Source organism: Rutilus rutilus (assembly GCF_951802725.1).
Source record: "Rutilus rutilus genome assembly, chromosome: 21".
Lineage (NCBI taxonomy): Eukaryota > Metazoa > Chordata > Actinopteri > Cypriniformes > Leuciscidae > Rutilus > Rutilus rutilus.
This window is the reverse complement of record NC_140226.1, coordinates 14,479,255-14,492,800: the sequence shown is the minus strand read 5'-3', so window position 1 is coordinate 14,492,800 and position 13,546 is coordinate 14,479,255. Positions and strand designations below refer to the sequence as shown.

At 46.3% G+C, this 13,546-nt stretch overlaps 1 protein-coding gene across 1 annotated transcript; it reads left to right on the top strand.

Moving 5' to 3' along the window:
• Nucleotides 1–11,713: 11,713 nt before the first annotated feature.
• Nucleotides 11,714–13,484, top strand: gja10a (gap junction protein alpha 10 a; the record flags this gene model as incomplete). Its single annotated transcript, XM_084392536.1, has 2 exons — nucleotides 11,714–13,093; nucleotides 13,446–13,484. The coding sequence occupies 2 exons, from the start codon at nucleotides 11,714–11,716 to the stop codon at nucleotides 13,482–13,484; spliced, it is 1,419 nt and encodes a 472-aa protein (XP_084248662.1).
• Nucleotides 13,485–13,546: the final 62 nt, after the last annotated feature.

Here is a 13,546-nt window from a genome sequence, read left to right as displayed (position 1 = left end):
CTATTACTTTAAATGTGACTAAATTATCTTCACTCCAACAATATGGACTTGTAGCTTGTGTGGATTGCAATATTGTGAATTAGGAAATAGAAATATGTTTTTTTCCAGTCAATCAATTAGGAATGGCCAGATGAATAGTAAAGTCTTTTTTTTTGTTCACCCTATAGGTATAATTACTATAAGTTAGATAGGCTACTTGTTGTAAGTATGATATATTGTTCAGTTCTTCAGTCTGTGTCCCTGTACAGACAAAATGTAATTCAAATGTTGTAATTAAATTGCATTGATATCAGTTTAACTTGAGAATAAAAAGAAATGTTTGCAAAGAATGCAGGATGTTTGGTCATGATTGATGATACATGTGAAAGCTTGCCGAGTCAAATGTTGTATAACACACAGGTCATGACCCACCATGACCTCAGCAACACATTTCTGTTTTGCAGGGGTCTAACGAGTCGTATGCATAATCATCCTATTTAGTATAGTGTGGGATTTCATCAGTGAATCTCATCGTTTCATAGCCTACTTTTCATTAAGAATTTATATCTTTTGCACTAAATGATTAATGATTGTGTCCATAATAGATCTGAGGTTGAAAACGATTTAATACTTTGAAACTCAAGTACAAGACAATATTTGCATGCTACCGATCCTGATCTGAATTCTGACTTGTGATGCAGCCTGAATCATAATCACACCGTGATTTAAAGGGATGGTTCGGAGTAAAATCAACCTAGGGTTCTTTGCACCATGACCTCGAGCCAAACTCCCCCGCCAGAAGCCTTTTTTCCCTTGGTCGAACATTATTAAAGTTAGAGCTTATTTAGAGATATCAGCCGGATGGCTTAGTGCTGGCGCTAATGGATCCAAGGTTGTATCTCGTAAATTACCCCACTAATAATGCCCGGAATGGTACCAAACTTCTACAGTAGTACAAATAGGTTCTGTACTCATAAAACGAGGCATTGGAAAGTTTGTAAGTACATCAGGAGATTATTTAAATAACACTTGCCTGATGGCTCATGCTACCGCTAACCCGGACGTCGAGGTCACTTCCGTGATTTGGGAAAAGCCCGTAAAAGTCCTGGCAGAAAGCGAAGTATAAGGATGTAGTGTAACGACGCCCAGTTCCAGGAATGCACTAATATTTTGTTGGTAGTACCAGTTTGCAATGATTATTAGTTAACACTAAGTTGTCAACACTGTTACACTACATCCTACTACATTCTGGGCATTACAAGAATGGCTCATAATTGTAGCACACGCTTGTATTTTGAAATCTATAAAAGCACAAACCTACGGGTAGAGACACCAGCAAATTGGCTGAACCAAAAAACAACAAAGAAAAGACATTTTTCAAAAAGAGGAGATTAAAGTCATTTTAGAGGAGGTGGAGCTATACAAACATATTATTTTCAGCAGGTTTTAAGGGCAGTCAAACAAATAAACAAAAACAAAAAATCTAGGAGGATTTTGCTAGAAAACTGACTGCAACTAGGGGCATTAAAAGATCAGGGAAGGAGGTCAGGAAGAAGTGTCAATACTTTGCCAGCCTTGCTAAAAGGAAAAGGGCACTGCAGAGGACAACATTTAATAAAACAGGAGGTGGTGGTCCCAATGAGTCCTCCCTTCTCACAGCAGAGGAAGAAAATGCCTTGTCAATACTTGGCACAAATGCTTCAGATGGCATTTGTGGTGGAATTGACATCCACGGAGGAGTAGGGGTAACTCAACCTGAGCCTGAGTCAGGTCCTTCATGCTCAGAGGAACTATCAGTTTCATCCCAGCACATCTCCTAGTCCTCCAAACAACCCTCCGAGGCCTCAGCCTCCATCTTCTGTTGTCCAGACTGCAGCCACACACCTCAGCAGTTTGAGAATCTTTGTAGTTGTAGTCAGGACATATGAAAGTGTCCTTACTTAACAGGGAGGAATAAGATGAAGAGGTGGAGGAGGAGGAGGAGGAGGAGGTCAAAGATGGCATGATGGGACCACATGATGGCCAACCAAGAAATGCCCAATACATGGCACAAGTCATTGACAGATTTTTTTTTAGTTCATCCCTATTTTTCCCAGTCTTTGAAGCATATTACATATTTTATACATTTTTTTGTTCATTCAATTAATTTAGATTAAAATTGTTAGATTAAATTATTTCTATTTTTTTGTTTTCTGCCCTTTTAATTATTTCATTTAGAAATTCATTTAAACAAAAAACGAGTAATAAAGTGTACAATAAACTTAAAGTAGGCTACAGTCGAAACCTTATAATCACTTGAATAAATGTGTAATCTGCCGGTTGTCCTGCAGGTGACCTCATAACTCTGTCTTCTTACGATGCACTTAGGGATTTACGATTACAGAGCACTCGTAGATCTACGATGATTTTCAAGTGCTACTTAAATTACGATGCTTTTGGGAAACAGACCGTAATATTAAGATCAGTCGTACGATCGTTTTTACGATCTTCTTAGGCTCACGATGCTTTTGGGAACCCTGGACGATTAGCCTATATCTTTTTTTTTTATTTTTTTATTTTTTTTTTTTTACAGAACTGCTTTGTAGATGAAAATTAACTAATTTAATAGTTGATGATCTTCACAACTGAAACAACATTTAACTGACTTCAGCTGAACAACGGCCAAAATGCATAATTTTCCTGTTATCGTAAAGCTGCTGCATGTAAATGTGACAATACTAAACAAAAACAAATTCTGAAAGTCTAACGCTATTTTTTAGATGTTTTCAAGGGAAAGCTATTCACTGTTCTGTTCGTTACCTCGTTCACACCCAAAATTTCTCCTTGGTAAATATCCGCAGGCGTGCTGGAATCTCATTATCTCCAAACAGTCAGATCAAGGCTGCACGAGTCTGTATTGATTGAAATTAATCAGAGTGAAGTAATCTATCAGCATGGAGGTTGACGTCCATCTAACTGCCGCCATCCATTTCAAACTCCCGCCCCAAAAACAAAATGCTTTTACACTACAACAAAAACAAAAGGCTGTTACATTGTTACATTTAAATAATTTTATTTTTGAATATTTAAATTGGCAGTAAAAAAAATAAAGGAAAATATATATACAATACATTTTTTATTTTTTATTTATCCGGGGTCATTCTAAACCCCGGGTAAACAGAATCCTGGGCTATCTTGATTCAAGTTTCACAAAGCTCATAATTTCCCTCTGGGTTTAGTTCATAAATTCATAAGCTGCCTTTACTACATTCCTAAACCCTGGGTTAACGTCCTTATTTGCAGTGTCAGTGTCACTGATTGGATTAATGCTGCGCGCAAAATGTTTACACAAAGGCTCTAAAATCGCGCGTCCTCATATTGCCGACTGTAGGCTACTATCAAGTTCATCCAGAATGGACTTTTCGGACTATGAAAGTAGGAATGACACAGTCTATTCACTCCAATTGTTATGTTTTCTGTCGCCGTTTGACATTTCCCCTCAAACGCTGAAACCACTGTTTATAAAACCACTTGTTTATAAAACCACTGTTTATAAAACGCACAATGTTTCTGTGACTGTCTAAAGTACGTGAATATGAGGCACGCTAAGGTGTCATCAAGAAGCTCAGGCTCGGCAGGCGTGATGTGAAGAAGATCAGGCTCGGCAGGCGTGACGTGAAGAAGCTCAGGCTCGGCAGGCGTGACGTGAAGAAGCTCAGGCTCGGCAGGCGTGGTGTGAAGAAGCTCAGGCTCTGCAGGCATAACGTGAAGAAGCTCAGGCTCGGCAGGCGTGACGTGAAGAAGCTCAGGCTCGGCAGGCGTGGCGTGAAGAAGCTCAGGCTCTGCAGGCATAACGTGAAGAAGCTCAGGCTCGGCAGGCGTGACGTGAAGAAACTCAGGCTCGGCAGGCGTGGCGTGAAGAAGCTCAGGCTCTGCAGGCATGACGTGAAGAAGCTCAGACTCGGCAGGCGTGACGTGAAGAAGCTCAGGCTCTGCTGGCGTGACGGGAAGAAGCTCAGATTCGGCAGGCGTGACGTGAAGAAGCTTAGGCTCTGCAGGCGTGACGTGAAGAAGCTCAGATTCGGCAGGCGTGACGTGAAGAAGCTCAGGCTCGGCGGGCGTGACGTGAAGAAGCTCAGATTCGGCAGGCATGACGTGAAGAAGCTTAGGCTCTGCAGGCGTAACGTGAAGAAGCTCAGACTCGGCAGGCGTGACGTGAAGAAGCTCAGGCTCTGCTGGCGTGACGTGAAGAAGCTCAGATTCGGCAGGCGTGACGTGAAGAAGCTCAGGCTCGGCGGGCGTGACGTGAAGAAGCTCAGATTCGGCAGGCATGACGTGAAGAAGCTTAGGCTCTGCAGGCGTAACGTGAAGAAGCTCAGACTCGGCAGGCGTGACGTGAAGAAGCTCAGGCTCTGCTGGCGTGACGTGAAGAAGCTCAGATTCGGCAGGCGTGACGTGAAGAAGCTTAGGCTCTGCAGGCGTGACGTGAAGAAGCTCAGATTCGGCAGGCGTGACGTGAAGAAGCTCAGGCTCGACGGACGTGACGTGAAGAAGCTCAGATTCGGCAGGCGTGACGTGAAGAAGCTCAGGCTCGGCGGGCGTGACGTGAAGAAGCTCAGATTCGGCAGGCATGACGTGAAGAAGCTCAGGCTCTGCAGGCGTAACGTGAAGAAGCTCAGACTCGGCAGGCGTGACGTGAAGTAGCTCAGGCTCTGCTGGCGTGACGTGAAGAAGCTCAGATTCGGCAGGCGTGACGTGAAGAAGCTCAGGCTCTGCAGGCGTGACGTGAAGAAGCTCAGATTCGGCAGGCATGACGTGAAGAAGCTCAGGCTCTGCAGGCGTAACGTGAAGAAGCTCAGACTCGGCAGGCGTGACGTGAAGAAGCTCAGGCTCTGCTGGCGTGACGTGAAGAAGCTCAGATTCGGCAGGCGTGACGTGAAGAAGCTCAGGCTCTGCAGGCGTGACGTGAAGAAGCTCAGATTCGGCAGGCGTGACGTGAAGAAGCTCAGGCTCGGCGGACGTGACGTGAAGAAGCTCAGATTCGGCAGGCGTGACGTGAAGAAGCTCAGGCTTGGCGGACGTGACGTGAAGAAGCTCAGATTCGGCAGGCGTGACGTGAAGAAGCTCAGGCTTGGCGGACGTGACGTGAAGAAGCTCAGATTCGGCAGGCGTGACGTGAAGAAGCTCAGGCTCTGCAGGCGTAACGTGAAGAAGCTCAGACTCGGCAGGCGTGACGTGAAGAAGCTCAGGCTCTGCTGGCGTGACGTGAAGAAGCTCAGATTCGGCAGGCGTGACGTGAAGAAGCTCAGGCTCTGCTGGCGTGACGTGAAGAAGCTCAGATTCGGCAGGCGTGACGTGAAGAAGCTCAGGCTCTGCTGGCGTGACGTGAAGAAGCTCAGATTCGGCAGGCGTGACGTGAAGAAGCTCAGGCTCTGCTGGCGTGACGTGAAGAAGCTCAGATTCGGCAGGCGTGACGTGAAGAAGCTCAGGCTCGGCGGGCGTGACGTGAAGAAGCTCAGATTCGGCAGGCGTGACGTGAAGAAGCTCAGGCTCGGCAGGCGTGACGTGAAGAAGCTTAGGCTCTGCAGGCGTGACGTGAAGAAGCTCAGATTCGGCAGGCGTGACGTGAAGAAGCTTAGGCTCTGCAGGCGTGACGTGAAGAAGCTCAGATTCGGCAGGCGTAACGTGAAGAAGCTTAGACTCGGCAGGCGTGACGTGAAGAAGCTTAGGCTCTGCAGGCGTGACGTGAAGAAGCTCAGATTCGGCAGGCGTGACGTGAAGAAGCTCAGGCTCTTCAGGCGTGACGTGAAGAAGCTCAGACTCGGCGTGACGTGACATGAAGAAGCTCAGGCTCTGCAGGGGTGACGTGAAGAAGCTCAGGCTCGGCGGGCGTGATGTGAAGAAGCTCAGGCTCTGCAGACGTAACATGAAGAAGCTCAGGCTCGGCAGGCGTGACGTGAAGAAGCTCAGGCTCTGCAGGCGTGACGTGAAGAAGCTCAGGCTCTGCAGGCGTGACTTGACGTGAAGAAGCTCAGGCTCGGCAGGCATGACGTGAAGAAGCTCAGACTCGGCAGGCGTGACGTGAAGAAGCTCAGGCTCTGCTGGTGTGACGTGAAGAAGCTCAGATTCGGCAGGCGTGACGTGAAGAAGCTCAGATTCGGCAGGCGTGACGTGAAGAAGCTCAGGCTCTGCTGGCGTGACGTGAAGAAGCTCAGATTCGGCAGGCATGACGTGAAGAAGCTCAGACTCGGCAGGCGTGACGTGAAGAAGCTCAGGCTCTGCTGGCGTGACGTGAAGAAGCTCAGATTCGGCAGGCGTGACGTGAAGAAGCTTAGGCTCTGCAGGCGTGACGTGAAGAAGCTCAGATTCGGCAGGCGTGACGTGAAGAAGCTCAGGCTCGGCGGACGTGACGTGAAGAAGCTCAGATTCGGCAGGCGTGACGTGAAGAAGCTTAGGCTCTGCAGGCGTAACGTGAAGAAGCTCAGACTCGGCAGGCGTGACGTGAAGAAACTCAGGCTCTGCAGGCGTGACGTGACGTGAAGAAGCTCAGATTCGGCAGGCGTAACGTGAAGAAGCTCAGACTCGGCAGGCGTGACGTGAAGAAGCTCAGGCTCTGCTGGCGTGACGTGAAGAAGCTCAGATTCGGCAGGCGTGACGTGACGTGACGTGAAGAAGCTTAGGCTCTGTAGGCGTGACGTGAAGAAGCTCAGATTCGGCAGGCGTGACGTGAAGAAGCTCAGGCTCGGCGGGCGTGACGTGAAGAAGCTCAGATTCGGCAGGCGTGACGTGAAGAAGCTTAGGCTCTGCAGGCGTAACGTGAAGAAGCTCAGGCTCGGCGGGCGTGACGTGAAGAAGCTCAGGCTCTGCTGGCGTGACGTGAAGAAGCTCAGATTCGGCAGGCGTGACGTGAAGAAGCTTAGGCTCTGCAGGCGTGACGTGAAGAAGCTCAGATTTGGCAGGCGTGACGTGAAGAAGCTCAGATTCGGCAGGCGTGACGTGAAGAAGCTTAGGCTCTGCAGGCGTAACGTGAAGAAGCTCAGGCTCGGCGGGCGTGACGTGAAGAAGCTCAGATTCGGCAGGCGTGACGTGAAGAAGCTCAGGCTCGGCAGGCGTGACGTGAAGAAGCTTAGGCTCTGCAGGCGTGACGTGAAGAAGCTCAGATTCGGCAGGCGTGACGTGAAGAAGCTTAGGCTCTGCAGGCGTGACGTGAAGAAGCTCAGATTCAGCAGGCGTAACGTGAAGAAGCTTAGACTCGGCAGGCGTGACGTGAAGAAGCTTAGGCTCTGCAGGCGTGACGTGAAGAAGCTCAGATTCGGCAGGCGTGACGTGAAGAAGCTCAGGCTCGGCAGGCGTGACGTGAAGAAGCTCAGACTCTGCGTGACGTGACATGAAGAAGCTCAGGCTCTGCAGGGGTGACGTGAAGAAGCTCAGGCTCGGCGGGCGTGATGTGAAGAAGCTCAGGCTCTGCAGACGTAACATGAAGAAGCTCAGGCTCTGCAGACGTAACATGAAGAAGCTCAGGCTCTGCAGGCGTGACGTGACGTGAAGAAGCTCAGGCTCTGCAGGCGTGACGTGACGTGAAGAAGCTCAGGCTCGGCAGGCGTAACGTGAAGAAGCTCTGCAGGCGTGACGTGAAGAAGCTCAGGCTCGGCAGGCATAACGTGAAGAAGCTCAGGCTCTGCAGGCGTGATGTGAAGAAGCTCAGGCTCGGCAGGCGTGATGTGAAGAAGCTCTGCAGGGGTGACATGAGGAAGCTCAGGCTCTGCAGACATAACGTGAAGAAGCTCAGGCTCTGCAGGCGTGACGTGAAGAAGCTCAGGCTCTGCAGACTTAACGTGAAGAAGCTCAGGCTCTGCAGGGGTGACGTGAAGAAGCTCAGGCTCGGCAGGGGTGATGTGAAGAAGCTCTGCAGGGGTGACATGAGGAAGCTCAGGCTCTGCAGACATAACGTGAAGAAGCTCAGGCTCTGCAGGCGTGACGTGAAGAAGCTCAGGCTCTGCAGACTTAACGTGAAGAAGCTCAGGCTCTGCAGGGGTGACGTGAAGAAGCTCAGGCTCGGCAGGGGTGACGTGAAGAAGCTCAGGTTCGGCGGGCGTGACGTGAAGAAGCTCAGGCTCGGCAGACGTGACATGAAGAAGCTCAGGCGTGACGTGAAGAATCTCAGGCTCGGCAGACGTGACATGAAGAAGCTCAGGCGTGACGTGAAGAATCTCAGGCTCTGCAGACGTAACGTGAAGAAGCTCAGACTCGGCAGACGTGACGTGAAGAAGCTCAGGCGTGACGTGAAGAAGCTCAGACTCGGCAGACGTGACGTGAAGAAGCTCAGGGCCCTTTTGAAAGGGCACTTGTCCGCATGGTCACAAAAAATGGGAGGTACGCGGAGGCTGTTTGTGGACATCCACGTACCTCCCATTTTTTGTGACCATGCGGACAAGTGCCCTTGCCCTTGCCCTTGCCCGTGCCCTTGTCACTCGCGCACACGGAAAGTATAACACTAGTTTAATAATACAACGAGATGAAGGCGTCAGCTGACACTACATCAAAAAGTTACCATAGTAAAAGTAAAAAACATTAAAAGTACTAGTAAAGTATTGAGTTAAAGTGCCCCATTATGCTATTTTAAAGGTTCCTAATTTTGTTTTGCAGGTTTACATGCAACAAAGGTCAAAAAACACTTTCATTTTCACATAATATATATTGCACATCACCACATTTTTCAATGATTCTCAAACGACTCCTTTCCGAGAGTCTGCTCTGCTCTGATTGGCCAGACAGCCCAGTCTGTTACGATTGGTCTACCGCTTACGGCGCTTGTCGGAAGCTAAACGCACATTACCATAACTGAATTTCAGCTCCGGAGGCTTCCTAAAGCTCAGTGATTGTACACACTGTAAAGACAGTAACAATGACATCGATTTTACCATATCAATCCGAGCGCGAGTCCGATGATGAAACATTGGAAGACCTAGTTATTCAGCCTGAACCTCCACTGCAAGGACGACTTGAGCAGAACGTTTCTAGGTGATACTCTACTCAGTTAGAGGTACATTATGAGATGTTGCAACTGTAATTTCTCACCATCAAGTGTATGTTCATCAACAAACTGTTCATTCTTACTGTGAGTGACGACACATTGACCGTTGCAAGATGGCCTGCGCGCCTACGTGTCTATGGGGTTAACAGCATAAAAGGGGTAAACCGTGGTAAAAGGGACATTTGATTTTATTCTCCTCTAAACCACTCCGCAAACGGCAACATTTTTTTACACAAAAACTTGCCGCAGCACTGTCGCAAAATTTCAGATGCACGTGGAAATTTGTCTGATCCTTAACGCGATCGCAGGCAGCAACGCAAAGTTGATTCTGTGCTAAATTGATCTAATATTTAATCTTTTTTTAAATGTTGTAGATTTAAGTATAACAAATGAGAATCTGTCAAATTATTGTCTATATTTTGAGAGAAAGGTCTTGTTAATGATTTTCAGTTTTGTTCAAGGTTAATAAAGCAACAGTTTTTCAATAATTGAAGAATATGTAAAAGTATGATAATTGGAGTAAAAGGCATCCCTGCTGTTGGGCTGACAATAGTTGGTTGACTTTCATTTGTTGACATGACATGGTTAGATTCAGATGGTAAATATCATAGCCTATATTAATTTGGGTTTCCACCTTAGAGATAATCACCATATTTATAATGAAACCATCATATTTAAAACATGATATTAATCATATAAAATATCATATTTATAGTTAATACTGTAAATAATTATATATGGGATCTCATTCAATGCTTTCAGAATCTTATTAAATTTTTCTTAAGGTGTGCCTTTAGCCCCGTTGTACCCTAATAGGCACTGTTTAGGGTTAAGTTGAACAAAGGTGGAAGTAAAAACTAGCTCTTGAAAGGGAATTGCACCAGAGACAGATTTTTTTGGAGAGTGTAATTTTATTATTTATTTTAAGAGCAGCCAGATAATAAGTGAAAAAATGTACAGACAGTCGCACCTTCACAATGGAGCACGACTGTCAGGGTTTATTTTAGAAAAATGACCGGCGGACATATGGTTTCTGCACTTTAAGTACAATTTCCCCCAATTGAAATATCCTACAAACAGTTCCTCAAAAAAATGCATAGAATTCACTGTGCACATTTTGGCCCCAGTCAAGGCAATTAGATCAAATGAAGCACCACAGAACAAAGACCAATAGATGGTGTTCCGCTGTTCGCTTGGTACCGTATTAACTCATTATGTAATGAAACGTCCCTGATGTGACTTCTGGCATTTGCAGTTCAAGCTTCTGCGAGGGAAAATCAAATCAATCCCCCATTGACTCTGTCAGCATGTGATGGAAAGCTAATTAAAGGCCCTGAGGGATGGCTGGTCATTTTATGAAGCATGTAGTGTGATCGGCGAAATGATCCAGTTGTGCAGTAGCTGAGAGGTTCGGACAGGGACGAATCAGGATAACAAAATCACGTGCACATGCTGATTGGTGGATCACGGCTTGCCACGTTCCCTCCTGTTGTTCCAATATAAACCCATGTTTTGTTTTGTTTTGAATCAATTTCTATTGGATTTATAGGGTAAATGCACAATATTGTGCAAATAATGCTTTTAATGAGATTTGTGGCACATAAAACCAGAAAAAAAGTACACGCTAAACAAATCACTGCAGTATTGATGGATTGAGTTTAGGAGGGGGTGGGGTGGGGGGACCTGATGCAATCGAGCGCAAGGTCTTTCATTTGACATTGAGTGCTCGCAAACGTAAATAACACGGAAAGCTTCTGACTAAACTCAAAGGGGAACACAAAGGAAAATGGTGATATAGAGTTGATATATTCCACATGTATGGTTTTGTGCTATAGGTGCTGGGTCAGATAAAAAGATCACCTTTTGAAAATTCCATACGACAGACATGCACAATAAACGCAATTTGCTATTAAAACTGGGCTTGACTATAGATTACACATAAGATTAATGGTTAAATAGGATGAATATGCATGCTTACGAAAGTTTGAGACCCATTTTGTTGTTTGAGTCAACCCGGTAGTTGAGCTAAAATGACTGGGATTGCATGAATACGGCTCACTAGAGAGCAATATCATGAAATTTTGTGTGGCAGAACATTGTATTGACTGACTGCATGAGGGACATTCGGTTGGTTGGCATCGCGGGCAACTTTTTATGTGTGTGGGGGTGCTGTTTTCAGCAATTGCTTGATAAGATCTGCCATGGGGCATTGTCCTGTCAGTTTCTGATCAATTTCTAAATCCTGTGAACTCGCTGCATGCAACAACTGTGGGGAACATTCACTGTAGCCGACATTATGCGGAGAGACTGGCTGCGTTTTAATGTGCAAACTCCATGGCTGTAAAATGAAGGAATGATTTTCCTCGTTGGGGAAAACATGCTAGTTTATATACCAAGGAAACTAGACAGCAAATCCCACTGAAATGTAAGTGCATTTTAGTTTGGTTTTGCAGATAATGTTTTGATTCGCTTAGTTATGTCATTTTGAACTATCACTTTGTGCTAAATTAAATACGACCAGTTTGCTGTCGCATGTGCATGTCTTTTAGACTTGTGATTTATGTCAAACATCCTTCCTTTGTATGTCGGATCCATGCAAAAAGCCTCATGCATGACGGCTAATACATAAATGCAGAAAAATAAAGAATAGACCAACTTGAACAGTAGGCTAACCTCTTTTTTTCTTCTTCTTAAACTAAGCACGAACATGTTGCGGTGAAGATGGGGGACTGGAACTTGTTGGGGGGCATTTTAGAGGAGGTTCATATTCACTCCACCATCGTGGGTAAAATCTGGCTGACCATCCTGTTCATATTCCGGATGTTAGTTCTCGGCGTGGCAGCTGAGGACGTTTGGGTGGACGAGCAAAGCGAATTCATCTGCAACACGGATCAGCCGGGATGCAAGAACGTCTGCTACGACCAGGCTTTCCCGATATCGCTTATTCGCTTTTGGGTACTGCAGATCATTTTCGTTTCCTCGCCTTCGCTGGTGTACATGGGACATGCTCTGTACCGGCTGAGGGCTTTGGAGAAAGAACGGCACAGGAGGAAAATCCAGCTAAGAGCCGAGCTGGAAGAGACGGCACCCCTCTTGGATGAGCACAAGAAGTTGGAGAAGGAACTGAGGAAGCTAGAAGAGCAGAAGAAAGTGAAGAAGGCTCCTCTGAGGGGCTCCTTGCTACGTACATATATTATTCATATCCTTACCAGATCAGTGGTGGAAGTGGCGTTCATTGTGGGGCAGTATATCTTATATGGCATAGGACTGGATCCTTTGTACAAGTGCGAGAGGGAGCCTTGCCCGAACAGCGTGGACTGTTACATCTCCAGGCCGACGGAGAAGACTATCTTCATGGTTTTCATGATTGTCATTGCAGGGGGTTCGTTGTTCCTGAACCTTTTGGAAATATCCCACCTGGGGGTGAAAAAAATTAAACAGACTCTAAGCGGTCTCCAGTTTGTCGAGGACGACAGTCTTTACAAACCCAAGCATTCGACTATTCAGCAACTGTGTGTGATGACGGACTTGTCGCCTCACAAAAACCCGCAATTGAAAACTTTTATCCCGCAGGGGCAAATGGACCCACCGCTGTTCTTAAACAGTGCTTGCATCGGCTCGAGCAGCGACATACTGCGGCACAACAATTTCGCTGCGGCCACCCTCCCGGTGTCCTGCATAACCCAACAACCCCGCCAAATGCGCCAGCCCAGCCAGGGAATGATCCATGAACTGCACTCCCAGGCATCCATGGAGATGCTAGAGGACCGGGAAAACAGAGACCAGCATCTAGGGAGCTGTAACGGATCAGAGAGGGACGTTAGGCCTTTTAACTCGGGTCATACCGAAATACCAGCCTGCCTTCGAAACGCTCTGCCCAGGCCCAGCCGCTTGCCGGACCTGGGGGGCGATGCTTTAGAGTCCTCCGAGAGTGACTTTTGTCCACCAAACAGAAAAGCCAGTTTCATGGCCCGTATGCCCTCGGACAGCATGTCTGGCAGCCCGTCCTGTCCCTCCACTAGAAGTTCGGAGTCCGAGCTGGGCTCCCTCAACGACCTGCCCATGAACCCACCACCAGGGGGTGGACGACGGATGTCTATGGCAAGTAGACGCAAATGACACACAACCACTCTGCTGGTCATATAGAGGCATATAAAAGCTTTCTTATCCAGAATGACTTTTTGTGCATATATGTATGCCATTTACATATTTATTTTGTAACAGTAAAATGAATTGATTTTGTGGTTATTAACAAAAAAATTCTGTTAAAACTATTAAGAAATTGTGTAAATTCTAAAAATCATCAACTGCCAGCTACATTCAAGAAATTTTATTTTATTTGCATTAATAAATATTCATTTAAAAAACAATAATGATAATATACTGTACATTATTATTTTTCAAATGTGTGTCTAATTTGTTTACTGATATGAAAAATGTCCTTTTTTTACAGAGTGTATTCTTGGATATCTCTTCCATCATGAAAAAGTGAAAGTGAGAAGGACAACAGGAATGTAACAAGGCCGTTCATGAGCAGAAATGAATGGAGATATC